The 26,749-nt window shown below is 49.6% G+C and overlaps 10 protein-coding genes across 10 annotated transcripts; 6 read left to right on the forward strand and 4 right to left on the reverse strand.

Annotated features, from left to right (window-relative positions):
- Window positions 1-23: 23 nt before the first annotated feature.
- Window positions 24-3,242, reverse strand: TGAM01_v202749 (hypothetical protein; the record flags this gene model as incomplete). Its single annotated transcript, XM_018802205.1, has 1 exon — window positions 24-3,242. The coding sequence occupies one exon, from the start codon at window positions 3,240-3,242 to the stop codon at window positions 24-26; it is 3,219 nt and encodes a 1,072-aa protein (XP_018664560.1).
- An 875-nt stretch (window positions 3,243-4,117) lies between these two features.
- TGAM01_v202750 (hypothetical protein) lies at window positions 4,118-4,591 on the forward strand (the record flags this gene model as incomplete). The annotated part of the gene is made up of 1 exon (XM_018802206.1): window positions 4,118-4,591. The coding sequence occupies one exon, from the start codon at window positions 4,118-4,120 to the stop codon at window positions 4,589-4,591; it is 474 nt and encodes a 157-aa protein (XP_018664561.1).
- Window positions 4,592-5,630: 1,039 nt separating this feature from the next.
- Window positions 5,631-7,123, forward strand: TGAM01_v202751 (3-isopropylmalate dehydrogenase; the record flags this gene model as incomplete). The annotated part of the gene is made up of 7 exons (XM_018802207.1): window positions 5,631-5,681; window positions 5,754-5,774; window positions 5,829-5,900; window positions 5,986-6,580; window positions 6,633-6,755; window positions 6,818-6,852; window positions 6,923-7,123. The coding sequence occupies 7 exons, from the start codon at window positions 5,631-5,633 to the stop codon at window positions 7,121-7,123; spliced, it is 1,098 nt and encodes a 365-aa protein (XP_018664562.1).
- A 1,476-nt stretch (window positions 7,124-8,599) lies between these two features.
- Window positions 8,600-8,937, reverse strand: TGAM01_v202752 (hypothetical protein; the record flags this gene model as incomplete). Its single annotated transcript, XM_018802208.1, has 2 exons — window positions 8,600-8,672; window positions 8,747-8,937. The coding sequence occupies 2 exons, from the start codon at window positions 8,935-8,937 to the stop codon at window positions 8,600-8,602; spliced, it is 264 nt and encodes an 87-aa protein (XP_018664563.1).
- A 3,095-nt stretch (window positions 8,938-12,032) lies between these two features.
- On the forward strand, window positions 12,033-13,372 carry TGAM01_v202753 (UMTA; the record flags this gene model as incomplete). The annotated part of the gene is made up of 4 exons (XM_018802209.1): window positions 12,033-12,170; window positions 12,261-12,313; window positions 12,387-13,271; window positions 13,345-13,372. 4 exons carry the CDS (start codon window positions 12,033-12,035, stop codon window positions 13,370-13,372), a joined length of 1,104 nt encoding a protein of 367 aa, XP_018664564.1.
- Window positions 13,373-16,756: 3,384 nt separating this feature from the next.
- Window positions 16,757-17,633, forward strand: TGAM01_v202754 (glycosylphosphatidylinositol anchor biosynthesis protein 11; the record flags this gene model as incomplete). Its single annotated transcript, XM_018802210.2, has 2 exons — window positions 16,757-17,119; window positions 17,211-17,633. 2 exons carry the CDS (start codon window positions 16,757-16,759, stop codon window positions 17,631-17,633), a joined length of 786 nt encoding a protein of 261 aa, XP_018664565.2.
- Window positions 17,634-19,461: 1,828 nt separating this feature from the next.
- Window positions 19,462-19,913, forward strand: TGAM01_v202755 (hypothetical protein; the record flags this gene model as incomplete). The annotated part of the gene is made up of 3 exons (XM_018802211.1): window positions 19,462-19,478; window positions 19,645-19,751; window positions 19,864-19,913. 3 exons carry the CDS (start codon window positions 19,462-19,464, stop codon window positions 19,911-19,913), a joined length of 174 nt encoding a protein of 57 aa, XP_018664566.1.
- Window positions 19,914-21,060: 1,147 nt separating this feature from the next.
- TGAM01_v202756 (ubiquitin-like modifier-activating enzyme atg-7) lies at window positions 21,061-23,263 on the reverse strand (the record flags this gene model as incomplete). Its single annotated transcript, XM_018802212.1, has 3 exons — window positions 21,061-21,528; window positions 21,592-22,999; window positions 23,064-23,263. The coding sequence occupies 3 exons, from the start codon at window positions 23,261-23,263 to the stop codon at window positions 21,061-21,063; spliced, it is 2,076 nt and encodes a 691-aa protein (XP_018664567.1).
- Window positions 23,264-24,486: 1,223 nt separating this feature from the next.
- Window positions 24,487-25,662, forward strand: TGAM01_v202757 (hypothetical protein; the record flags this gene model as incomplete). Its single annotated transcript, XM_018802213.1, has 3 exons — window positions 24,487-24,508; window positions 24,565-25,559; window positions 25,615-25,662. The coding sequence occupies 3 exons, from the start codon at window positions 24,487-24,489 to the stop codon at window positions 25,660-25,662; spliced, it is 1,065 nt and encodes a 354-aa protein (XP_018664568.1).
- Window positions 25,663-26,325: 663 nt separating this feature from the next.
- On the reverse strand, window positions 26,326-26,582 carry TGAM01_v202758 (hypothetical protein; the record flags this gene model as incomplete). The annotated part of the gene is made up of 2 exons (XM_024549057.1): window positions 26,326-26,372; window positions 26,477-26,582. 2 exons carry the CDS (start codon window positions 26,580-26,582, stop codon window positions 26,326-26,328), a joined length of 153 nt encoding a protein of 50 aa, XP_024406172.1.
- Window positions 26,583-26,749: the final 167 nt, after the last annotated feature.

The raw sequence follows: 26,749 nt of genomic DNA on the forward strand, positions 1-26,749 counted from the left end.
CTCATTTGAGCAGCAAGTCTTTCTCAAAGCTCGTCGTCATCGTCATCGTCCAAAAGAAATATCGACGTCCTGTTGGATTTTCCGTCCCCCGGTGTCGGCTTCCCCTCATCAGCAAACTCATGTTTCTTTACGTCTGCCTTCTCCTCTTTGATATCCTCTTTGATATCTTCAGCCTTCGTTTCCATTTTGATTTCGTATTTCATGCCACTCGGCAGTTTTCCAGTCATTTCCCCCTCCTCTTCCTCTTTTTTTACCACTTCGTGCTTGATTTGAGGCCAAGGCTCCAGGTCTTCGAGCTTTACCCCGCTTCTTGCCTCATTATCCTTCGTCGCATCCTGTTTTAGCTTGTGCTCAAGCTTCAGGGCTTTTGCCCGCATGTCTGCCGGCGACTCTTCGCGGTTGACGATACCCTCTTTTTCCAGCTTAGCCTCGCGTCTCTTGTAGAACGAATTCAAGCAGTTCCTTCGCGTTTCTGTTGTCCAACTTTCCACAATAAGAGCAAAATCCGTAGCATTGGCGAAGCCAAACTCCCTAGCCATCTCACAAAATTGCCGCAAGCAAACGTCTTCAGGCGGTTTAAACTTGCTGTGCATCCCATCACCTTCATCCAGATCGCTATCGACAAATAAAGTAGCTTGACCAGCAAGATCTCCCTCATCAAATAATCTCTCAGCTGCCTGCCGTGAAAGCTGCTCCTCTACCTTGGAAGATCCAACCACCTCAGAATTGTCATGCGTGTATTCTACACCAGCTGCCGCAAGGATGGCCTGCACAGCGTCACTTTTGGGGCGGTTGACTTTCTTAGAGCCAGTTGCTTTTTGCTTGTCACTAGAGGTCAACATTTCTGCCAGCTGACTTAGGCCTCCATCTTCGGAATCGCCGTCTTCTTCGCGTTTGACGACACCCAAGTCTTCCCCATCTTTCGCAGCCTCTTCTATGTTGACATCAGCCAAATGTACCCCAGCTTTGGCTTCAGCAATATTCGTCTTGTTGACAATGTCGCGGAGCAGTCCCATGTCGCTATGGTGGGTGAAGATGTTTTTGAGTCCAAAAATCTCGCCTTTTCGTTCAGTATCTTGCTGAACGCCGCGGAAATACCGTCGCTCAGACGAGGCGGTATATCCAATATTTGCTTGCTGCTGCTTATAGATTTGGCGAGCATAGACAATTTCTTCAATCGTTCCAACAGAGATGAGTCTGAAAACTTCAACATCTCGTGTCTGGCCTATCCGATAAGCTCGATCCTGGGCCTGTAGGTCATATGCAGGATTCCAGTGAGGATCAATGATGACGACCTTGTTGGCTGAGGTGATGTTTAGCCCGACTCCACCAGCCTTGGTTGATATAAGAAACACAAACTGAGTGGGATCCGAATTAAACGTGTCAACCACATCTTGGCGCGCTTCGTAGCTCAAGGAGCCATCTAGATAGCTCACAGTGTAGCTCGTGTTGGTGAAGAGATGCTGCAATATGCGAAGTAATCGCACGCTATGAGAAAATACCAGAACCTTGTTTCCGCCTCCATGCCAAAACTTGAGCAGTTTCTTGAGGATTTTCCACTTGCCGCAAAACTCCGGATTGACCAGATTACTAATCCGATCTCGCTTCTCATAGAGCACACTCCATGTGTCAGGCATGCAAGTCTGTAGTGTCCTCAGCTCTGACTTATGTTTCTCGTCCAAATCAGTCGTCAATGGTACCAGCAGAGTGAGATGGTTGGCCAGCTTTTGTAGAACAATGATACTGGGGAAGACAGCGCTTTGCCAGCGTCTGCCGTTTGGGAGAAATTCGTTACAGCACCAGCCCTTCTTGCCTCCACTCCCGCAGTCGCAGTCTTCTGAGGCAGTCCGTATAATAGCTACTTCTGCACTGCCAAGGAAGTTTTCGTATGCTTCCAGCTGTAAATCTGTAAGAGGACAGAAGACCACTCGATCAGTCTTCTTCGGCAGCTGATCTGCAATCAGAGACTTCATGCGGCGCAAAAAGTATCGAGGGAGGAGGTTTTGAACCAATTTCTTCGCCGTCTGCCTTGCGAGGCTTAGTTGCGCAACTGTTGCCTCATGGGACTGGCCGACAGTCAAAGGTTTTGTGATGGCATTTGACCATTCCGCCTTGGCGCCAAAATGGCCCGGGTTGGTCCAATCCAGTAATGTCCAGAGCTCCTCATATTTGTTTTGAATAGCGGTTCCCGTCAAACCAATCCGACAAAGCGCATTGACTTCTTGCATTGCTTTAGTAGTCTCCGAATAGCGGTCTTTGAGTCGATGGCATTCGTCTGCGATTATGGCATCCCACTGCACCATATTGATGGAGCTGCGAGAGTTTTTGTAAGTCTCATATGTTGTAATCATAATTTCCAGCATGCCTGCCCGAGCTGCGCCGAGTACATCGTCCTTGTTTGCGCCGTGGAACACGTCCACATGCCACCACCCCCATCGATTCAGCTCGTTTCTCCAATTCATAATAAGAGATCCGGGGCAGACGATGAGTATCTTGGGATACCACCGGTCGCCAAATAGCCGCATTTGCCTCAGACGCTTTCCATCTCGTTCATCACCGGTTTTCCCAAAAGCAGTTGTTAGGAAAGCGGCGACTTGAACTGTCTTGCCGAGGCCCATGTCGTCTCCCAGTATGCCTCCCTCTTGGTATACAAATTTCTTATGCAAAAACCGAACGCCGTCAACCTGATAATCACGCAGATATTGCGCAATTGATGCTGGGATAAGACCGCCTGACTGAGGAAGCTCGATATCTCTGTACGGCCGAGACGGTTTGATGCCACTTCTTGGATCAAAATCTGGCCTCTCTTTCAGCTCACTAAGCCTCTTTGACTCATCGAATTCGATATCAGTGTAATCAGGCGGCAGCATCAGTGCTGATTCATGATATACTTTCCTCTTGGCGTCAAAATCTCTCCTCCGCTCAATCAAGTAGTCGGGGAGATCCAAGTCCTCCGAATCATCCTCTGCACGGCCATTTCTCCGGCTATCCTTTTCATCCTTCTTTTTCCTGATGGATTTGCGTTTTGTCTTCCGTTTCTTTGGCTTGGGGGGCAGATTGTCTGACTCGTCCGTCCACTGAACCTTTTCCGTCAAGTCGGGCTCGGTCCACTGAACCCTTTCCGTTACCTCGGGTTCGATTTTCCTTTTTGGAGGAGGCGGTTTGGCCGATCCCTCGAACCCATCCTCGGAAGGGGAGTCCGTTTCTTCATCGTCTGATATCTCAACGACATTCCTTGCCATTTTTGAAGCCGAAACGGCAAAAATGCCACAAGAAGCCGGCGAAGAAGCGCGTAGCGATAACGCGAGATGGCCAAAAGCGGATCCACGTGACGCTTCCGAGATTCAGGTTGCGATGTCATGGTCTCTACTGCCTAAGCCTCTCCATAGCGCCTGTATTTTAGCGGCTGTCAGGCTACAATCCAGCTCTACCTAGGCAGCACTACAACAAGCACCTGCATCATTAGGAATCGCCGTGCTCTACAGGTCTCATCAAGCTATAGTCTCGTAAAGTATGTATTCAAGTAATTCTGATTCTCATAAGAATAGTTCGTTTACATTCAACGTAAGCACTTACTCAAGGTAGTATAATTGAAGTTTGAATTCTTGACACTGAGGTCGCTTACATCAAGTGCTCATGTAAAGCGCGCAGCAGCCCTGCTCAACCGTCTATGAATATGTCGGTCAATCAATAAGACTGAGTCCAGCTGCCATAGCCTTATCTAAGCATTCAAAAACATTCGAATGACACATCGTCTATCATATCGGGATAATTTTCTAAAAAAAAAATTATTAAGAGCTAGTGCAACTTCGTCGGCAATGACTTACCCAAGCAGCATTGCTTGATGACCACATCATGATCAATTCAGTAAATGATGAGATAATCGCCGCTCATGAATTTGGAAAATGCCTGCAGAAAGCCATCGTTTGGATATGCTAAGAGCTTATGTTATCTGCATGCAGAGCCAAAGGCTCTCTTTCAAGATTTGCGAACCACAATACGGATGATCACTACGGCAGCATTTAAGAACCTGACAGCAGTTCCCATCATTTGAACTGAAATACGATATCAATTCATTGCTCTTGTTCGTCATTTTCCCCATTAACTAATTTTCACCATGGCAGCAAATCTCTCTTTAAGCTCCGAGGAAGCGCGGGATCGAATTGCCATCCGTCAAGTCATTGATCGATATGCTCACTGTGCTGATCGCCGCCTGCCAGACGAGCAAATGTCCCTCTTCACCGATAAAACCAAGTTCTCAGTATACATGCAAGGAGAAGGAACGTCGCCCTCGCAAGTCGTCGAGAAACGAGAGGATTTGCGACCAGTCTTTGAGTTTCTGCGCGGCTACGCCCACACAACGCACTTCAATGGACAAAGCACCATCGACATCGGACCGGACGGCAGGACTGCTTTTGGAGAAACATATTGCATTGCATATCACTTGTCTGAGAAGGACGGCCACCGACAGATGTATGTGGCAAGTTTGCGGTACCAGGATGTCTTGAAGAAGGAGACGGACAATGTTTGGCGGTTCTCGGAGCGGAAGCTGTACCTCGATTGGTCAGAGACGAGGCCGTCGAATCCATAGCCATATCAAAGACTACGTATTTTCTTCAAATTCATGGCGTTGTCATTTCGCTGCCTGCGTTGCGGATGCACATATCGCTCATATTCCGCACTTTGAAGTCACTCATGCATTAGGTCTGTATAGGTAGTCCCTTAGCGCTAGTATACGAATTCGATCGTCCTGGCTAGTCCCTTTTGTTGGCTGCTCATTGGGATCGATCGTCTGTAACAGGGCTCTAGGGCGTTTGCCCTGATCTGTGGCCTTGGGAAGAGGGCTGCGGCTGCGGCTGCGGCCGCTATCACTGCTGCTAAATGAGTTGTTGCTGGGTGACTCAACATGTCAGAATCTTCCTCTTTGATCCTTATGTATGCCCAATAGAAGGTTGAGACTGCTGACGATAGCAGGGGGCTTCGTAGATATCAGTCGTGATGGATAAGGGAGGTGTTGTTATAGAAGGGCATTGTTGAAGGAAGAAAAAAATAAGGGCATCAGCAGCAGCAGCAATAGTAGCAGCAGCAGCCGGCAGCCTCTTTAAAGGGCTGATGTGATGATGTTGATGCTGTTTACGATGATGTTTTTGTTGACTTTCTAGGTGATGTACTACACGAGGATTAGTATGAGGAATAGTGCGACGATGGTAGATGCGACTACTAGTGTGAGCCAATCAAAGCTTTCACTGAGAGGAGGACTTGTACTGCATGCAATAATTGTCATCCTTGTAGGCTGTAAAGCGGGTTAAGGCTGTGAGAGGTGACGCTCGCCGACCGAATCTGGAAGAAATTCCTCCCTCTCCGATCTCGGCAGGTGGGGGAGGTATCTCCTCCAAATTGGCAGAGGCGGGGCAAGGTGCGCTGCCAGCGAGAGCTTGCCGTATCGGACGAACAAACCGTCCCCAACTTCGCTCTACCATACATCTTGTCAAATATATTTTTCAATTCCCTCTTCAATTCTTTTTGCAATCTCCGTTCCTACGTTATCTCTCGTCTTCAACTCATTCCCGTGGTTCGTCACACGAGACCGACCCTTCTTTGGACGAACTTCGTCATACAAGTATTACATCATGGCGGAACACAACATTGTTGTTTTTGCGGGCGACCACTGCGGCCCAGAGGTATGTAGCTACTGCCGAGCTTTCCCACCCTCGGCTCTGGACGGTGAGAGGCTGACTTTGGTTATTTGACAGGTCATTGCTGAGGCAATCAAGGTACGAGTCTGGTATTTGCGACCTGCAGTTGAGCACGTCTGACGCAATATTCAGGTTATCAAGACGGTCGAGGAGCTAAGCCCGACTGCTGGCAAATTCAATCTGCAGGACCACCTGCTCGGAGGAGTAAGTCGTCCCCCGACGACGGATTACACGGGCCCAAAGACATCCACGAGAGAAGTCTCTTGCTAACCTCGGCGTTTCTCCCCAGTGCTCCATCGACCAGACCGGCACCCCCCTCACAGACGAGGCCCTCGCCGCCGCCAAAGCCTCAGACGCCGTGCTCCTCGGCGCCATTGGTGGCCCCAAATGGGGCACCGGCGCCGTCCGCCCGGAGCAGGGCCTCCTGAAGCTACGCAGTGATATGTGCGCCTATGGAAACCTCCGTCCCTGCTTCTTCGCCTCCGACGCCCTTGTCGAGTCCTCCCCCATAAAGGAGTCCCTCTGCCGCGGCCTCGACATGATGTTGGTCCGAGAGTTAACCTCAGGCCTGTATTTTGGAGAGCGAAAAGAGTACGATGGGCATAATGCATTCGACACAACTGTTTACACGAAACCAGAAGTCGAGCGTATCGCACGGCTGGGCGGCCACCTAGCCAGGACTAGGGGAGAGTCGCGGGTCATCTCGCTGGACAAGGCGAACGTGCTGGCGACAAGCAGACTCTGGCGTTCTGTGGTTGACGAGGTCTACAAAAACGAGTTCCCCGATCTAAAGGTCGAGCATCAGCTTATTGACAGCGCGGCCATGATCATGGTTAAGAAACCGACGCAGCTGAATGGCGTTATGATAGCGCCCAACTTGGCAGGTGAGCAAAGCCTTTCGTCCACCTCGAAGGCGGTTTAGCTAACGAGTTTCAGGGGATATTCTCAGCGACGAGGCGAGCGCCATAGCTGGAAGCATAGGGCTCCTCCCGAGCGCGAGTCTCTGCGGGATTCCGAGCTCGGGCTCCAAAGTGCCTGGCATCTATGAACCGATTCATGGTGAGACTCCTATTCTCCACTCGAGCCCTTTTGTAGACTTCAGTCACTAACGTAGATGACAGGGAGTGCGCCGGACATATCAGGGAAAGGGATTGTCGTACGTCAAGACCCCGTTTCGGGCGATTATAATCTATTCGCTGCAAGTACAGAGCTGACATCGTTGCTAGAATCCCATTGGCACCATCCTTTCCGTTGCCATGATGTTCCGGTACTCTCTGAACCTCGCCCACGAGGCTAAAATCGTCGAGGACGCGGTCCGCGCTGCCATTGACGGCGGTCTAAGAACCAAGGACATGGGCGGCAACACGAACACCGCAGAAGCGGGAGATGCCATCGTTGCTGAGCTTGTCAAGATTCTCAAGGCGTGAGATGTCTCACGCGAAAAGGAGCATGGAAAGAGAAGTTGGAAGGGGGAATGGGGGTGGAGGGGTGGAAGATTTAAAAAAAAAATAGTGGCTGGGAAGCGAAATGAGTCGAGAAAAGAAGTGATGGAGGAAAATAGCGGCTGGCAGAAAAGAGGTTGAAAAGAGATTGATTAACGCTGAAAAGTGTTGGCGAAAAAAGGGGTTGGCAGAAAAGGGGCAGACAAGAATCAGTTGCGAGGTTGAAGCCGTCTGAGAAATGACAAAAGAGGGTTGAACAAGAACATGGAATCAACAATTATGCAGAAACACGGAAATGAGGGGGATAAACAAAGAAAAAGACGGCTCGATTGGGTTGTTTTGGATAAAACATTTCGATGAATATGTTCTTTAGCATATAACACTAAGAAAAGGCGTATTAAAAAAAAAACAAGTCATTATCGCAGTTTACATATTTGGGTCAGTGATGGCAAGGCTGGCCATGACTGGTGGTGATGCCGCTGTATACCAAGTCGGTGTGCTTTGAGGTGCGAATGGAAGCAAGGCCTCCCCTGTCCTCGGTAAACGAAGACCAGTGGTAACATCATTAATGACTTTGACCGCAGTGCTGCCGACGAATATGCTTTGGGACCAACGCAATGTGGTTTTTAACCTCGTCAAGATCAACTTTGGCGGAAAAGTATTATTCGATAATCTGGACCTAGAATTTCCCGCGGGCAAGACTACTGCTATCGCTGGTCCCTCGGGAATAGGCAAATCGACGTTGCTCGACTGCGTTTGGACGCTGTAATTGGATGACAGAGGTCCTCTTCGTGTGATACCTTCAGAGAGAGCGGACGCGTAAGGGAGCCTGCGGTATATCGTCACTAACAACTACAGACGTACCATCCACAAGTTCAGGGTCTATCGGTACTATGTCATTGGACAGGTAGTCAAAGTCGCAATCGAATGTGTCTTTTGTACCTATGTATTAGCTATACCTGAAGCTCGAAATCCACGTATAATAAATCTACCAGTATGACTAGTATCATCAGGTGAGGGCGTGAGCTCTGCTGAATGCATAATGGAGTTTACCTACTGCCATAACATTATCCAGGTCTGCACAATACGCTTCAATCATTCTCTAAAAAGGTATCAGCAAACATCCCTAGACCTAAGGACAGTGGCTACTTACTCTCATATGATGTATTTGAAACCAAAGAAAAAGGCAAAACAATGAGCGAAGGCGAGCAGAAGATGTTTGTTATCCTAGAATGTTGAAATAAGTTATTCATACATGAGAAAAATCACAATTATTGAAAATGACACTTTAGCATGAATCAACATAAGGAATTCCATTATTTAAATGCGTGTTGCGCCGAAATATGCGTTGTATCCAAGTCCACCTAAACGCCCGAGATATATATACAGTCAAAAGATGGACAAATCTAATTTTTCAGTCCCGTTCTATGCCATCGCCCGCTAACAATGTTTGAAGCTCGTTTAGACGTGTCCGTCAACAGCCCACTTAGCAAGAGCAGGCCAGCCCAGCAACAGGCCAAAGGTAGGAACATAGCTGCAGAAAAGAAGAATGTTAGTAAAAGAAAACCCCTTTTGAAATACCACGTTTCTTTATCAAGAGTAGCTTACGTGACGATCTTGCCCAAGACAAAGCTAACCTCCTTGACATAGTCAGGAGCTGCAGGCTTCACGGTGACTGGAACCCGCTCATAAGGGGCGTGCTCAAAAGCGCGGCCCATGCTTCGAATTTGCATGATGAACGAAACAGGTCTGCGAGCGACGGTCTTGGCTGCAGTACGAGTGAGGACGGCGGCAGACATGTTGAGAATTGTTTGAAAGATGTGTTTTTTTGTGTTGTGTGTAAGTTGAAGAGATTGGAGATGCAATCAAATTCGATTTCGAGTCTTGAAGATATTATACTCGGTATATATGATTGAGCAGAGATGTTTGTAGAATATAAAACAAGAATTGAGTAGAGAGGTGATCCTCTGTGGATGATGTTTTTGTTTTGTAGATGTTGTGATGATGAACCAAAAAAAAGCAAACTTCGAGGCTTCCAACCCGAACATTATGTATCCCAGCAATCCATCGCAAGTCGCCGCACGCCATGCGGCGCAGCCACCATCCGAAATTTGATTTTTCATTTTTTTTTTTTCCTCTCCCCCATCCACCCTCATGATGTCAATTTTGGCGCTGCTTCCGCTCTCGTGAGACCTCCCTTGCCGCCAGATTGTGGGCAGATGCCGCACATCTAGCTGGGAGAATATCACACCACTGTCAGGACATACTACTGTCACTGTTACGAAGCCGCCGCCTGGCGATTGGCCAGCCTTACCCACGACCTAACGGCTTTCGGGCTCGGCTCTGGGGACCTGGGAGCTTGTGGGAATAAGCGGCCAACAGCAACACCCCGGTCGGTGGTGCCACTCCGGAGGATGCCGGAGAGGGGGTGGTCGTCTGGCGTTTACGACTTCTTTTTTTTGCTGAGAGGTACAGTAATAGCACGGCACATGTAATGGAAGATCCAGAAGTTCGGGCGGCGTGGAGACAAGAGCCGCCGCATGATTGACGCCCAGGTTCATCCCAAATGCGGAATATCCTGGAACCCATAATAGCCTACGCTTCCTGCAGTTTCCTATTATGAGCTGGTTTACCTTAGGTTTCGCGCCCGGAGAAGGCGATGTTGCAGAATTATCATACCACTCTTTCAGCGGCCGCATCTCTGAGTGGCCAGGTTTGCCCTTGTGCTTCTGCTACGTAATCTGGGGAAATCTCTTGCGACGTCAAATCACGGCAAGACGATTACTATTCGGATCGCAGAGATCCCACGGGCTTTGATGGTGCGCGGTGTGCTGTCCTTGCATGAGAAGAGACCATCCAAAGCGATTCTGCTAGCAGGCCAGAAACTCAGATGCATCTATCTGGTGTACATGTAGATGGCGCTATCCCAAAGATCTGGGCAAACCATGAAAAACACAACAGACTTTTCATCGCCGTTGCTGCCACAACGCACATTCCGGCTCAAACATGCTCAGTTCCATACAAAGGAGTCATCAGGCGATGCCGCATCGTTTCTATTGACTGCTAGAACATTGCGAAGAGAACAAAGCGGATTGATTTGTCTAAGAGAACCTTCACTGTTAGTGTTTTGCGGCGACTGCGGCATCAGCTCAGCGTCCGGTTCCAGCCGCAGCGGCGCACTGCCCGACTACCGCTCCGGACATGAGGGTCGGCCAGCACCGATCTCGTTTCCTCGGGTCGATTTGCGTCTGGGCACGTGGCTCAAAACCCAGCTCTGCTTTATTTCAAGATGTTTGAATGACTTCGTAATCTTGAGAAATATATGATATCATCAATGCTTTGCAGGAACAGATTCAGATTGACAGCTCACGGAGGACTCTCGGTATGGATTTGAGAGCGACAGTAAGCTAGGACTACAAGTACAGTGGGAATACAATTGCAAGGTAACCCAAAAAAAAGATGACACTACCTGGCTACTTTAACATCTACTTTTTGATTTTCAGATTATTCTTCTTCTTCTCCTTATCTCCCCGCCCTCATAGTCTATTTGTTGTAATCTTCTAGGCAGTGCTGCTGAATGGTGCTCGATGTTTTTCAATACTACCTAGGTAGGTAGTATAGTTCCAAGAAGGTTCGTACAGCTTCTTCCAGCTTTTCTTACTAATGTGACTACAGCAGTGCTACTGCTCTCATACCTTAACTATGACTTATACATACCAGTCATTCAGTAAGGTTGAGAAAGACAATTGTCTGGCTGATTCACAGAGGCAAACACTGCAGGCGAGCTAACACGCTCTCATGTCTCCCCGCAGCATAATACAGGGTATACGATCCTCCGCACATTCAGAGCAAACATTTGTTGTCGTAACATGACAGGTATTAGGTCTGTAGAGCTGAAAATTTATTTGCTATTCTTCAGGTCAAAGAATACGGTAATTTGAGAAACAGTATATGAGGACTATAATTAAGAGAAATTGGTAGCTGGTACATACACTTTCTGACCATGATTTGAGTAGCTAATGCTGGGATTGGCCGGCCAATGATAGCCTGAGCGAGCATCTCTTCTCTGAAGAAGTGTAAAATAAATCTGTCAACATGAAGCGAAAGAGATATAAAAGACTCCTCTTATATACTTGGTAGTCGTTATCGCAACCTATTGCCACACCGTGTTCTGTACTGTATCCCGTTCTGCTCCTCAACTGACATCCTGCTTCTATTTCCTGTTTGGGCTGGTCCCCCGCATATCTACTAGGCACCACGCGTTCGTAGCATTGAAAAACTCCACCACGATAGGGATTCATGGCCAAGGCAGGTCAAGATTACGAATGCTATAAACAATGCAGCATGGCGGCTTGGCATTCAAACATAAGCACATTCGCACTGTCTTTCTGTCCCTCTGACCGGCCGTAAGCACAAACAAACAGCAGCCAGCGTTGGCTCTCGAGTACATGTAGACATGAACCGAGATCATTGGGTGCTATGGCCATCTTTCTAGAAGACAAATCCCGACTGCTAATCGAAGACTGCCAAACCTGCATGTGGACTTGGCATCCAAAACAGGACCCTTGGACGCCTCAACTAGGCAAATTGCGTCCATAGTCGTCTTCCAAGCTTAGTTCTCAGCTGGCCTCAGGGAAGATGCCAGGATTGACGGCAGCTCCCTGCGCTAAAAGGCTGCTAACTGAGCCCCCCAGCCTGCTTGTGCGCAGTGACAAACAACCAGCAACCGCCAAACAGTCGCATACGGACAATTTTCTTGCGCGAGGGGAGATAACCGTCTTTTGCCGGCGTTATTAATGCGCATGCGCGGATCTCTCTGGCGAAAGAGTAGACGACTCAGCGAATTCTGCCATTGGCGCCAACGTCGTCCATCACCTGCAGTCGCGCGACCGCAATGGCCAGTCCAAAGTCCCCCGAAAAAAGCCCACGAGGCGGCTCCTCCACCAAATCACCACCAGCGCCGACATCTCCTGATGCCGCGCAGCCGTCAGCAGCGGCACCGGGCGAGGTGCCCACGACAGAAATCCCATTTGTATGTTTGACAAACTGACGTTGCGGCTGCGAAAATATGGTGAATTTCTTCTCTATTTTCCAACGTATACTAACGGGCGCACAATACCAGGAGGAGCATGACAATGAGGGTGACTCTGGCGTAGACAGTGACGAGGATGACAAGTAGGTCGACCCAAGCACTGCGCGATATACATTCCATGCGCCGAGGCATATTAATACTGACCAAATTCTGCAGCGCCTCATCAACCGCCTCTCTAACCGACAGCATATACGACTACCGCAACATCCACGGGCGCACATACCAAAACTCCAAGACGACGCAGTACTGGGCCCCCAACGACGAGCGGCAGAACGATGGCCTCGACATCTCGCACCACTTCATCACCATGGTCCTCGGCGACAGGCTGTTCGAGGCGCCGCTCTCCAAGCCGCCCACCAGAGTCCTCGACGTCGGCACCGGCACCGGCATCTGGGCCATCGACATGTCCGACGCCTACCCGTCCGCCGAGATCATCGGCACCGACATCAGCCCCATCCAGCCCATGTGGGTGCCGCCAAACTGCATGTTCCACATCGAAGACGCGCAGCTCGAGTGGACGTATGCGCCCGAGTCCTTCGACTACATCCACATCCGCGGCCTCTACGGCTGCATCAGCGACTGGGGCGCGCTCTACCAGCAGGCCTTCCGCGCCACCATCCCGGGCGGCTGGGTCGAGAACTTTGAGTACAACATCATGGTGCTGAGCGACGTGCCCGAGATCCGCGACGACCCAAAGCACATCTACAAGCGCTGGGCAAACGTCTTCTTCGAGGCCTCGGAGCGCATGGGCAAGCCGCTGCGCGTCGGCGAGGACGGCCAGATGCGCAAGCTGATGCAGGCGGCGGGCTACGTCGACGTTGTTGAAAAAAACTACGCCGTGCCCATTGGCGCATGGAGCAGCGATCCCACCATGAAGCAGATTGGGGCGTACAGTCTTGCCTTTCTGGACGAGAGCCTGGAAGGGTTTGCGCTGTTTTTGCTCAAGGAGATTATGGGCTGGGGCTACATTGAGATTCAAATCCTTGTCTCGGAATTTCGCAAAGCGTTGCACAACCACAGGAATAGACCGTACTACATATGGTATGTGCCTTTTTTTTTTTTTTTTTTTTTTCTAATAATCAGGTCTTCCTCAATTGCTAATGCATGGATGTAGTACAAATGTCTTTTCACGAAAGCCATAGCCCAGAGAGCAGTTTTGTTCATCTTCGTTGTATATATTTTTTGGGTCTCTTTTTGTTTTTTTCTGGCATTTTGATTTGGCTACCCCCACAGCGTTTTGCTTCCCTTCTGTCTTTTTTTCTTTTTTTTCTTTAACGTTCATTCTGAGAATTTTGACAAAAGCACTCGAACCCTTGCACAAGATTTAAGAGCTGTCACCTGAGGCTATGCCTGTCAAGGAAGCGTTCATGTCACCTTTCCACGTGGCCAACAGGGCGGGTGGCGGCATGACTTGACGGCATTGTCACATTGCGTGTATTGCTTGCCCTGTATCATGGAATCTGTTTTATGCGATACAATTTTGGAGCGGATGATTGATTGATTGATTGATTGATTTCTTCGCCCTTCTGGTAGCTCGAGCCCATGTACATTACCTTGAATATTCGTGTGCTCTCTCAATTATTCCTGCATGGGTGTATTACCACTGCTTTGATACACCACAAGGCGTCTCGTTGACCAGCTTTTGGAAATTATGCGTATATTATTATAGTAGAAAAATACTATTGAGCCTCTTATCTGTCTCCATGGCCTCGCGTATAGCATACCAAGCGCCGCAACCAAATCTCAATGTGCTCATTCCCAACGGCCAAGCGTTCAGGGGAGATGGGACATGCATACATGTAATCCAACATCCATGTCATGTAAATCTTCAGCTCATGCACGCTGAAACAATAGTCTAAAATCAATAAGCTCACATTTCTGTAAAAAGCAGCAACATGGATAGTCCGAACCCTGTTCCCACCACTACCAAGCAGTCATCTAGCCGCATCTTCAACGCACAGAGCCATCCAGCATCGTAGCATCCCCTCTTCGTGACTAACCCCGGGTGGTACCGATACAACAGATCACAATTACTGTCCCTCTTTACGATGGAAAGGGTAAAGCAACTGTGCAGTAGCGTCGACAAGGTGCTTACTCTAGCGCTACACAGTCCGGGGAAGACGTCGTGACGCCTAGCTTGTAGTCTTACAGAGCACTGTGAGCACATGTACGCCTCCTCACTCTGCTATTTCACTTCCTTTCCTCCCCTCTTTCCACAACTTCTGAAGGATAAACTACGCTCATAGTTTCTTTCTTGAATTCGCCTTTTTCTACGCTATATTCAAAGACCAGGTTCGGGCCGCCCCGCGAAGAGTCTAGCGGCGGGCACTTCCCCATCTTTGCTCCGCTCCACAGTGTAACTGCTGTTAGCTGCCGCTTGCAGTAGAGCATAGAACGGCGGTTTAAAGATTTGTTGAAAAATCTGAAATCTTTTCGGAATCATCTATTATTCATATCACAGGCTCTACTCTGCATGTAAATGCGTGATGATGGACAGATTTGCCGGAATTCCAGGATACCTCGTCCTATTCGTTGGCAGCCTCCTCGCATACTTCATCGCAGGGAGAGTCACTGCCTGGGCGAGACTGAGGTCCTTTCCCGGCCCCTTTTTGACCAACTTCACCAATTGGCCTCATAGAAAGGCTTTGCTTCAACAGAGATGCCATGAGTTTTATGGCGAAGTCTGTGAGAAATATGGTTCGACATTGAACCCCCTCCCTTGCTTCAGAAGATGGCAAGCCCGGTCTGGTTTGACGCATTAGATATTTGCTAATTGCTATTATAATATGATGAATGACAGGCACAATAGCAAGGGTTGCACCAAATATCTTGGTCACCTCGTCTCCGGACGTGTGGACTCATGTAAACAACTCGCCTGGATATAAGCGCTCCGAGTGGTACTATTCAGCTTGCCGCATTGAGTACCGACGTGACAACGTCTTTTCGCAGTCCGACAACGCAAAGCATGACTATAGAAGAAAGCAACTGGCTCCGGGTGTATGTTGTCGTCGTACTTCTGTTGGAAAGTCAAGACTTTTACTAATCATCACGCAATTGCAAGTACTCTGGAAGAGAGAACCTCGATATCGAAGATTCCATTGACCAGCATCTTCGGGATTTCCTCAACCTGGTAAAATCCAAGTACATTTCCACAACTGCCAAGATTGTGCCCATGGATTTAGCAAGAAAAGTCCAATTCTTCACCCTGGACGTCATCAGCGCCGTGGGAACGGGCAAGACATTCGGCATGCTGCAAAGAGATGCCGACGTAGAGGATTTGCTCCAGTCTAGCGAGGAAGGACTCCGTATAGGCAACTTCGCGGCTGCTCTGGGCTTCAGCTGGATCGCGCAGGCCCCCTTCATCGGTCGTTTCGTAGCCCCGTCGGCAGAGGACAGCAAGGGCTTCGGCAGGCTGATGGCAGCGTGCTTCCGCCATGTCGACGAGCGGCTCCAGAATCCCACAGATAAGAAATCAGACATGCTGGCATCGTTTATCCGTCACGGCGTAATAGGCGACGACCTGCGCTCTGAGGCTCTCGAGCAGATCGTTGCCGGCTCCGATACCACTGCAAGCGGGATCCGATGTACTTTGCTTCATGTCATAACGAATCCTCGAGTATACGCCAAACTACAGAAAGAAATCGATGAAGCCGTTCAAAATGGCAAAACGCCCCAGGACGGCTTCATCACTCACGCCGAGGCAAAGCAGCTTCCGTATCTGCAGGCCACCATCCGTGAAGCCATGCGAGTCTGGCCCCCGGTCGCAAACATCTTCTCACGAGATGTACCACCCGGAGGAGACACCGTCAATGTCGATGGCAAGGACGTATTCTTACCTGGAGGCGCTTACATCGGATATTCTGCGCTCGCAATGCACCGCAGCACTGAGATTTATGGCGACGACGCCAAGGCCTTTCGTCCAGAACGCTGGTTCGAAGAGGATAAAGACAAGCTTGCCACCATGCTTCGTACAAACGAATTGGTTTTTGGCTATGGAAAATGGCAGTGCTTAGGCAAGGATGTCGCTCGGATGGAGCTTGAGAAGGTTGTATTCGAGGTACGTCTTGTTGGCGAAGAGAGGCAAAGGTGATATTTAGTCGCACATCGAGTTGCGTTGACACTGGTTTAATAGCTCCTTCGTAATTTTGACCTTGCCCTGATCAACCCGACCAAGCCGTGGACGGCATTGAACAACCTTGGATTGTTTACCATCTCAGATATGTGGGTGCAGGTAATGGAGAGAGGGGATTAAGTGAGAAGTTGGTGAATCTTATCATTGGAAAATAGCGTACTCTCAATCCATGGCTTCGTAAATGATGGATGAAAAGTTTGATAACATGTATCTGTTCAATTTCCTTTCTTCTTTCAAAAAATTGTGAGTATTTCGAATTCATCTTGGTGGTTGCTGTGAGCGAGTCAGTGAAAGACGCAGCTCAAGTACACAGTCACGTGATCGCGACTTTACCAAACCTTGCCTCGGAACAGCTTCCATCTCCCAAACAGCTCAGTCACCAGAGACCACGATAATGCCGCTGGTAGACCCCATCACCATGTCGTCAGCACTGGCAAAGGACGCCTCGGCCCAGGCCACCGACAGCAAGCCGAAAGCTACCATTGCCGCCGTCCCGACGTTCAACAATGCCTTGTCCAAGGGCGTCTCTTTCGGCCGGGTAGCTGTCCTGCTGGGGCTGCTGGCAGCTCAGTTCAACGAGCTGGTGGCCCAGCCAGCCCTGACGCTGCAGTCCGCCGTGCCTGTCGTGGCGGTTGTCCAGGTGGCATATGTGGTGCTGTGCCTGCCAGCAGCGGGTTCCCAGCAGGCAAAGGGGGTCAAGAAGCCCCGTCCTGGCGAGAAGAAGAAGCCGGAGGCGGCCGGAACGAGCTCCTTGGTGGTGCGCATTTTTCCCACCCAACACCCAATTGAAGAAGATTGATTGTAGTATGGAGTAGAAATGAAGATTATGCTAACATTGATACGTCTAGACTGCTCTCCTCGCCTTGGTCCTCACTACGATTACGACCCCCGTTATCCACGCCCTCTTCATCCTCTTCGGCGCGCCGCTCCTAGACCACTTTCTGGAAACGTTCCTCTGCGCCGCTCACTTCGCCCTCCTTGGAGTCTTCCCCATTATCTACGCTCGCGGAGTGGATAACCAGGCCCTGGTTGCGGTGGCTGGCGTGTCTGCGCCTCTGGACGAGACGCTGGGCGGGCTGCTTGGCGCAGTGCTTGGCGCATGGTTGGGCGCCGTGCCTATCCCCCTGGACTGGGACCGAGACTGGCAGAGGTGGCCTGTGACTATCGTCTGTGGTCTATATGCGGGCTCATGCCTCGGCAGCTGGTTGTCAGGCACTGTGTTTTACGGCAAGCGAATCGGCGGAACGGCGCCCGCCGCCAAGGAGGAGTAGAGAGGGAGAGAGGCACTGTGGAATCGGGCATCTATCATTGGGCATCATGTTACGGAGACGGAGCGTATATCGTTGGGGGAAACAGTTACCATCGTGTGCTGAGACAAGCATTACGAGAAACTATCTCTGAGTTTGAGGTTAATTGGCTTATACACGGATAGAGAAAAATGAAATAATACTATAGTAACCTACCTTGGTTGCTAGCGGCAGCGGTTTAGTTTTCAACGAGGCACGAAGCAGCTAGTTGGCCGTTACCTCTTCTTTAATAATACATGGCTGTATCATTACACACCCTCTTTTTCTGCGACGGAGCTGCCGTTTGGTCGGAAGTTTGACGCTGGGGATAGGGAGGGCGCCCGCAGAACAAGTCTAGCCCAGCTCTCACGGAGCGACGCCAGCCACTTCCGCCTTTCTCAGCTTGACTCAGCTTGACAGACGACACATGTATGGTCCGGTGATTACAACCATCTCACTCGACGGCAGCCACCGCGCTTTCTGGGAACCCAATTAGTAAAACGCAAAAAAAAAGAGACACAAAAAACTTTCCGGTACTCGGCTTGCACGGAGTCCGGAGTAAATTTCGCGATAGAAGCGCTACCATCCCCCATCCAAACCAGGTCCCTCCCACCCAATTCCATTCCATCATTTCGAAAGTCAGCTCAGCCGAAGCAAGTTGCGCGCATGTTGTTCCCAGCGGAGAAAAAACTGATGTGCTTCGTGCTAAGGCAGAAACAGCAGGTTGGAAATTCTAAAAGCCCAAGGGATACATTTAGATAACCAGCCCATTGAACGCTTCTGGAAAAGGGGCCAACCTTAGTTGTCTGCAAAAAGTTGAATCGGTCGCAGAGGGAAGCTGAGGTCACTCATACGTGATGGAGGCAAGCCGCATCGGCACACACGGAAATGCGCATCTCTCTGATCCCTGGCAGGTGTGGCTGGTGGGATTGATATTGAAACTTGAATCGCCAGATTGATTGCACCAGCGCCAATCAATCAGCTGCTGCTGTTTTTGCGTCATGCAGGCCCGGCATCTGTTGTGGCGCAAGCAGCAGCTTTCACTGAAACGCTTGCTTGTCACTGTCACTGTCGCTGTCACTTTCCACAACCAGCCGGGGGGGGGGAGCTTCACATCTGTGGCGGTGCAAGCAACACCTTCACTTGATCACACCCAAGCTTGCATGGGCCAAGCAGCACTAGGCAGGGGTCTGCAGCACGCTTCAAACGTTTATGACGTATGATTCCAATTCGACGGCGGCTACCAGAAGGACAAACAGACATTCAAAGGTCCATGATGGCATACTTTGCAGCGCTTCTGCGTCCATGCGCCGCCGCTCAAGCTTGTTCCGGGGGGGTTAGTTGTGGCTTGTACCTTATTAGCCCTGACACGGGCAAGCAAGCAACCTTGGAATGCCATCAGATCGGGCTACCTCAAGCCTGGGTTGCCATGACATGTAATCTAATGTAATTGTAGCGTAGCAGCTAGGGCTAAGCTGCCCGCGGCCTGCCTCTATTCATGCTTCTGTGGCTTGACCTGCCTATGACGCAACATGGAAACCAGCTTTGCTTCCTTTTCCTTGGCCGGAATGCATGGAAAGCGCCAAGATGACTGGCAATAAATAGTACAAGACTTCGCAGAAACCTTCTTGCCATTTCCATCTCCCTCTTCATTTGTGCTTCACTGCTTTCAGCTTATTCCCGACTAGAAATCTTTCTTCTTCCTCCTACACCAACGCAACACGCTTATACATAGCGGCCTCTTTCTCCCACGACTCGACAACAATCGTATATACCAAGTCTCTGAGCTTCCGAGCTTTCAACACTATTCACCATGCCTTTCACATCCAGGTAAGCTTCGAGCATGACGTCCCGCGGCTTCCGTCACCACGTTGTTCCCCCGCAGCTCGCAGCTCCCAGTGACAGCACCACATGGCGATGCGAGCCTGGGAGGTCGACTTGGGAAGGGAGTCAACGTCGATCAGCATCTGGATACTAACAATGTCTTCTCTCAAAGCGACGTCGCCAAGATCATTGTTGCCATCCTCCTGCCGCCCGTAGGAGTCTTCCTCGAGCGAGGCTGCGGTGCCGACTTCTTGATCAACATCCTGCTCACAATCTTGGGTACGTATAAACAAACCCTGTTCACCGCCCCCCCGGTTACACTAACCGCGAGACATCACGTCACGACTGATTTCACATGCTGGTCGGATTGGCTAATACGATGCCACTTTAGGTTACATTCCCGGAATCATCCACGCTCTGTACATCATATTGAAGTACTAGAGCACTTACACCACTCTTCGTATCCGCCAGCTCAGATCCATGACGCCACGCTACATTCAGTGCCGTGCATCGGCTGTCAGCTTCTAATCTAATCGATTTGACTGGCATCGTCTCTTTTAGAATGGATATGCCTCTGTGCAGGAGTGCCGCCGTAATGGTCGCCAGCTCACCACCTGGCTGCTTATAGATGTGGTAATGACAGTCGACGGTCTTTTCTGGATTTTTTTTTCTTTTTCTCTCTTCCTTTTTTTTGTCGGCTGGATGCAGGGGCGGCCTGTTTGCCGGGGGCATCAGGTTTGGCTATAATAATATATTGATACCCGACGACCTCTTAATCACAAATATTTTTTGACGTTTTAAAATTTACCCCGTGTCCTGTTTCCTATAAGTGACATTTTTGGATGAAAGTGAAGCGGCACGCTGATGGTGAGTGACATGGTGTGTCTCTCTGTCCGTGAGCGCCCCTTTGCTTCGCGTGCGATGACAAATTTCCCGAAACACGCTCACGGAAACGACGAAATAATCTAAAAAAAAAAAAAAAAAAAAAAAAATCCCAGATATCAACACACTTCTAGACAAGAAGAACAAAGCGCAAAAACAAAAAGATGGTGATTCCGCCCGGGCTCGAACCGGGGACCTTTTCGGTGGTGTCAACTAACTGTTAACGAAATGTCATAACCAACTAGACCACGGAACCAATCTGTTTGATGACAGAGCCGTCGCTGTTATCATCTATACGAGCGCGACGAGCAAAAGCAGCAAAAGCTGAGAATAGATGCGAAAAGAATGAAAATTAGACTGACTTTCATGCGTCTAACACATACAAAACACGGGCAGTCAAGCACATACTCGACATAGCAGAGTAGCTATATTGACAAACCAATTTGAAGATACAATAATACTGTACATACAGAATCGTCGACTCTTTGTGATAGGCCAAAAGTGTAAGAACAAGCCACTATAGACTGGACACACAGAAAGTCGTATATATATAGAAAACAAAAAGAAGCAAAACCAACATGAGCGCCAATTCTAAGAATTTCCAATTGCCTGTGCCTTCTACTGAAACTGAATACCGACCATGGAGAGTTTTCCCCCCGAATGAGTGGAACGAGTGAAAACGATTGTCTTTTTGGCTAATTAGGCCTTAGAGGAGCTCTCCGTCGCCTTCTTCCTCAGCTGCCTCCTCGTCGTCCCAGTCCAGCTGATCATTCAGCTCTTCAGCTCTGCGCTGGACCTCGGCGAGACCTGACAGTTCGGCAACATAGTTCTTTTCCTCAAGGGCTTTCTTGACAAAGCTCCATCCGTCAGTGCGGAAGGCGTCCAGAATCTTGGGGCTGCATGCGCTGCAGCTGTCGTACGATTGGCCGCGGATGACAAGATTCTGAAAGGTAGATACGTAACCTCTGATCTGATGCGGCACGAGGCCGAGTGGATGGTCAGGGGGGTCCCTCTCGAGAGTGGTTCCTGGTCGTGGCTGAGGAGCTGGGGCGTTGTGCCTCAAGGGATGCTGCAGGAGACTTGTGAGAAGCTCAACCAAAAGTGCAGAGGCAATGGCGGCAACTCCGGGCCGGGTTACAGTACACTGCTGATCAAGAGTCTGATCTTTCATAGACTATACGTACACAAGGTGGTCAGTTTATGAAGCATAAACGGAGGAGTCTCGAGTCAAACTTACATCAGCGGGAGCAACAACATCATTGCAAAAGTAGCATCCAAGAGTGTCCTGGCCTTCGTGAGTCGCTTCGGCGCCGTGCCGCATAACGACATACGAGTCAAATCCAAGAGCGGCATTCATGACAACTTTTCCAGCCGCTTTTCCCATTACTGTCGGTAGCCATCGCGACTCACGAGTGTCCATCAGCAAGAAGATGACATCGTGGGCATTGATCAGTGCTTCAAGCTTGTCGTAGTCGGCTTTCGTCTTCGCTTCGTCGGCGAGAGCGTGGCCCAGCATCGGCACAGACATGGAGTGTCCTTCAGCGTCTACCCCTGGATATATCCTCTTCAACATTTCGGCGGCTTGGATCGCCTTTGGCTTGCCACCGTTGAGACAGTCTTCGTACTCAAATAGCGGCTGGCGAACGGGGTTTGAAAAGGATACGCTGCCGTAGTCGACGAATGTGATTTTCCTTACGCCCCATCCCATCAGATTTCTTGAGACATAACCTCCCAAGGTTCCGGCACCCAAAAGCAGGCACTTTGTTTCCTTGATTATGTCGAGGTTTAGATCTGGAGCAAGTCGCCACTTCATGAGCTTGAGATTCAAATCGACTGATGAATCTGCCAGTCGCGATGGATCCATGTACTCGCCCAGGTTGGCCACCTGTGCTTGAAGCTTGCCATTCTTGGCTCGCTCCCAGCCAGTAACTTTGGGCATTTCCTTGATTTCCATATCTTCGATGGGGTCCATCTTGATGGGTATAATGATGCTTTTGGACTCGTGTCGTCGGGACCATTCATCTCTGAAACAGAGAATATTGATCTTGGACAGGCGGAATCGGTGGCGGATTAGGATCAAGAGATTGCGTAAAGGCCATGATGGACCTTCTGAGAAGGTTGATGGATCTAGAAACGTGACAAAACGATCCTCATCTGCAACTCCATCGAAAAAGCCATCTTCAAAATTACGTAGTGAAGCCACCTCCCATCTGTACGGAATCTTGTGTGCAGGGTCGTGTTCGCTCAAATCGGCCGGCTTCTCCCCCCATACCTTCTTGGCCAAGAAGAATCCGTGCTCGCGCTTATCGACAATGTACCGCCACGTGCCTACTCGATCCAAAAGAGCCGTGGTCTCGTCCGAAGTAAGGCGCTGAACAGGGCCGGCTCGCTTCCACTGCGCATCTGAGTGCAGTGCAGGAAACGCACACCAGTATATGAATTTGTACTTTTTGAGGTCGGCGTATGATAATATGATGAAGGATGAGAGTAGAGAGGGAACAGAGTATATGCTCCCATCGTTAATGGCGTCCCATATCTGCCTGCCCGCCAGCTTCAGCATCGCCGCCTTGTCGGTGTTTCTAAAATCTTCGATGGTATTAACGTTTTTAATGACGCCTTCAGCTCTTGCTTTTCCGAGAGGGGGGCTACGTGCGACACATGTTAGTTTAGGAAACCCAACAAGTATTACAATCACGGCGAAAGACGTACTCGGTGTTTGTCAAAGCACTTCCGAGAAGCTGCAGCTTGGAGCTGGCATCTGGGTCCACATCGCGCGGCTCGTATACGCCCATCAATCTACGCGCAGAGTCGTCGAGCTTGTCATATTCTAGCTTGGACGAGAAGAGCGCCGAGTAGAACGGCAGCTCGATCTCGGAGGTAAACGGCACGAACTGAAGCGGCTCGTCCATAGTAACGGTTCCGTCGCAAGTTACGCCTTGTATTTCGTTCGAGTTCAGCAAGCTGGTAGCTTTATATAGTGTAGTCGGTAGCAGAATAGAGTTGTGGATTTGGAGCTGGCAACGGATTATACGGTTTTAAGTTGTGTAGGTGTTAAGTCGAGCAGCAGGCAGGCGACAAGGCAGAGTCATCTGATATTGATTAGAGAGCTTTCATCACGAGCTACAAGCCCAGTGATGTCGTAGCGCTGAAGTGCCCCGCGGAGAGCGGGGAATCTGTAAGTGCTGTAGTGCCTAGGTAGGTATGCAAGGGGGCTTGTTCAGGCGATCCAGGCGGCCGATTAGCGCCAGTTTGGCATCAAAGGCTGTTTGCAGACTGCATTCTTGCCAACGACGCCATCGGGCTACGTGTTTATGGAGCTGGAAAAGGACAATAATTAGCATTCTGAGTAATAGATTTATTTATTTGCCATAAGAGCATGAAGTTGGGAGCTGTGGCGCACTGGCGCGGCTTGAAAATTTACGAACCAGTGGACTTGAGTCTCATAGTTTGTATTAGCGCTTCGTTGTGCATCAAGACACAAGTCCGATATGGTGTAGTGGCTAACATCGCTCGCTCTCAATCTTCGATTGAAGCTCCGAGCAGCCCTGGGTTCGATTCCCAGTATCGGAGAAAGTTCTCTTTTTGCTTCACTTTCAGTGCTGAAATGTGATGCAATCATTTTATATATATGAGAGAGGATTTCTTCTTTTTGTTCATCTGTTCAGCCTTTATCTGGGTACTTATAGTTACTTGCATGTATTTTTACTGTTCTTTCATTGCAAGGGAGAGACAAGTAGGAACGCTGTGATTCTCTTAACTTGCTTTTAGCTTCTTCATTATTGAAAAAGTCCACCAAGAGCTCTTTGGACTAGCAACTCTGAGCATCAACCTCATGAATCAAGCAGCTGAAAGCTTTCATATTTATTCTATTCACATAACCATGCTTTGGCATAGCTTTTCGTTGCATGTATTAATGAATGGTAATAATGGAGCTCTTCATCATCTTGCCCCAGATTTCTACAGCCCAGCGGATCGCAGGCAAGTTCACTGGACAAGAGACCTCGTCCACATCGCGCCCCACTTGCCAATGCCGCCTTGAAATTCTCATGTGGAGGACGCTTCATCTCCAATCCTCGGTCGAAACGCCCAGGATCATTTGACATTCGCGAATGCGCCGGATTTAGATCTCAAGATGTTTGTCGGAATATGTGGCAGTACGTCATTGCCTGTGCAGCGGCGTCAGAACGTAGCGACTAACTCAGCTCTCCAGGCATCTGCTCGGGCAAGCAGACCGTGGCCCAGTATCTTGTTGAGCATCACGGATTCAAGCGCCTCTATCTGCAAGCCCCTGCATCTGTTTCACACGAGGACCCTTCATCCATCGAAGACGCCACTGTGACCTGGACCTTAAACGGCGCTGTGTCCAAGAGCAATGAGACATCCTCTTCCCACTTCTTCACCACAGCCGAGGAGTTATTGGACTTTGTGACTCGGCAATGGCGCAGCCGCTTTGTAACCACTGACGTCCCCACGGAGCAGGTGCTCGACGTCTTCATTCGGCGGCCTTTCTTTCTGCTCATCTCAATCGACGCTCCGCTCACTCTGCGTTGGCGTCGGTTCCAGCAGCGCTCCAACGAGCCGGAGCAGTCCACTATTAGCCTCGAGGACTTTGTCTCGCAAAACGACCGGCATCTATACGATGCAGCCTCGGGTCTGCAGCCGCTCATTTCGCGGGCCACCGTCAGGTTGCTCAACACCTCATCATCACTGGCCCATCTCTATGCCACTCTCGGAAAGCTCGACATCCCTAACCCCGACCGTATGCGGCCAGGCTGGGACACGTACTTCATGGCGCTGGCATCTCTGGCGGCACACAGGTCCAACTGCATGAAACGCCGCGTCGGCTGCGTCCTCGTAGGGCGAGAACGACGAGTCATCAGCACAGGATACAACGGTACGCCCCGTGGCCTGCGAAACTGCGCTGATGGCGGCTGCCCCCGATGTAACGAGGCAAACGGCTCTGGAGTCGGGCTGTCTACCTGTCTTTGCATACACGCAGAAGAGAATGCACTTCTGGAGGCGGGCAGGGAGCGCATCCGGGAGGGCTCCGTGCTGTACTGCGATACGTGCCCGTGTTTGACGTGTAGCATCAAGATTTGCCAGGTTGGCATCACTGAGGTGGTGTATGCCCATGGTTACAGCATGGATACTGAGACAGCAGAGGTCTTTAGACAAGCTGGCGTCAAGCTACGACAGTTCATTCCGGTGAGTTGACGCAAATGATCCAAAGCAGTGGTACGGTGTACTGATTTAGATGCAGCCTCCGAATGGTTTGATACATCTAGAGAAGATGGAACTGTATTCATAGATGACCGAGCGCAGGTTTTTTAGACTATTTTATGAATTTTTTTTTAGACAGGACAGCATACGTACAATAAATGTCTCTGTATGATAGCATTGATGTGTGTTTAGAGCATGGGGCAATAAGTCGTCTGATAATGACAGTTTTATGCTTCCTAACGAGCAAGTTGCTGTAGCATATGAATACCAACGATAATAATGGTTCTTAATTATCTGATTATTGTAGAAGAGACTGTTGCTGCGGATGTTCCCTTGCATGTTAATTTAATATTAGGCAAGTTACACCTTAATGACTGGGTTTGCGGTCTCTGAATTCATTTTGTGCATCGTCCATGAAAGCCAATTGTGATACAACGGACTGGCCATAAATTGAGCGTCGCAGTGTATTTTGACTATTGAAAAACTTTTAATCAAATAGAAGAGTTACTTGGTATATGAGGGTAAAAAAGATAGGGCGAAAAGAAAACCACTGTGAGCTGGAATTATCGATAGCTCCAGGGTAAGTACATATGCAGGAACAGCAGAACTTACATGAGAGACAGCGCGAACTACGGATGAATCTACACATGCATGTTTTACAATATTTGCAGTTCAGACTACAGAATATGTTTTGTGTTTAGGCTTTTGTTCAGCGGTAATGGCTAAACGATGGCTTGCCTCTAAGCTAGAATCATCCTACCTCAATCCTCCATATAAGACGTCGTGCTGTGAGATACACTATAGCAGCAATACTCATGTTAGCTGTAGCCTCAACTGCATTCAAGAAGCCAATGCATCGCTGCCGGTGATTTACAGCCCAGCCGGGTGCACAGTTTTCATACCAAAAAAAGGGAGAGTACATGGGAACCAGCGCTGTTGGGGCTTGTTCTCAAGGCCACCTCCTTGCTTTATCCCCTGGAGATGCGCGAGATGACGATGGGCTCGCATGTGCTTGTAAGGAGGCCCTACTCGGACTGGCTATACTGATACGATGAACGATGGAAGTAAGCCATTAGTTTAAGATGCCCAAAGTGAAGCATTTGTAGAGCCAGTGGGAAATCTACTTCCACACGAGCACGAAGTACTACCAAGAGGTTTAGCATCATCAAAGAATT

Source organism: Trichoderma gamsii, assembly GCF_001481775.2.
Source record: "Trichoderma gamsii strain T6085 chromosome Unknown Scaffold_7.2, whole genome shotgun sequence".
Taxonomy (NCBI): domain Eukaryota; kingdom Fungi; phylum Ascomycota; class Sordariomycetes; order Hypocreales; family Hypocreaceae; genus Trichoderma; species Trichoderma gamsii.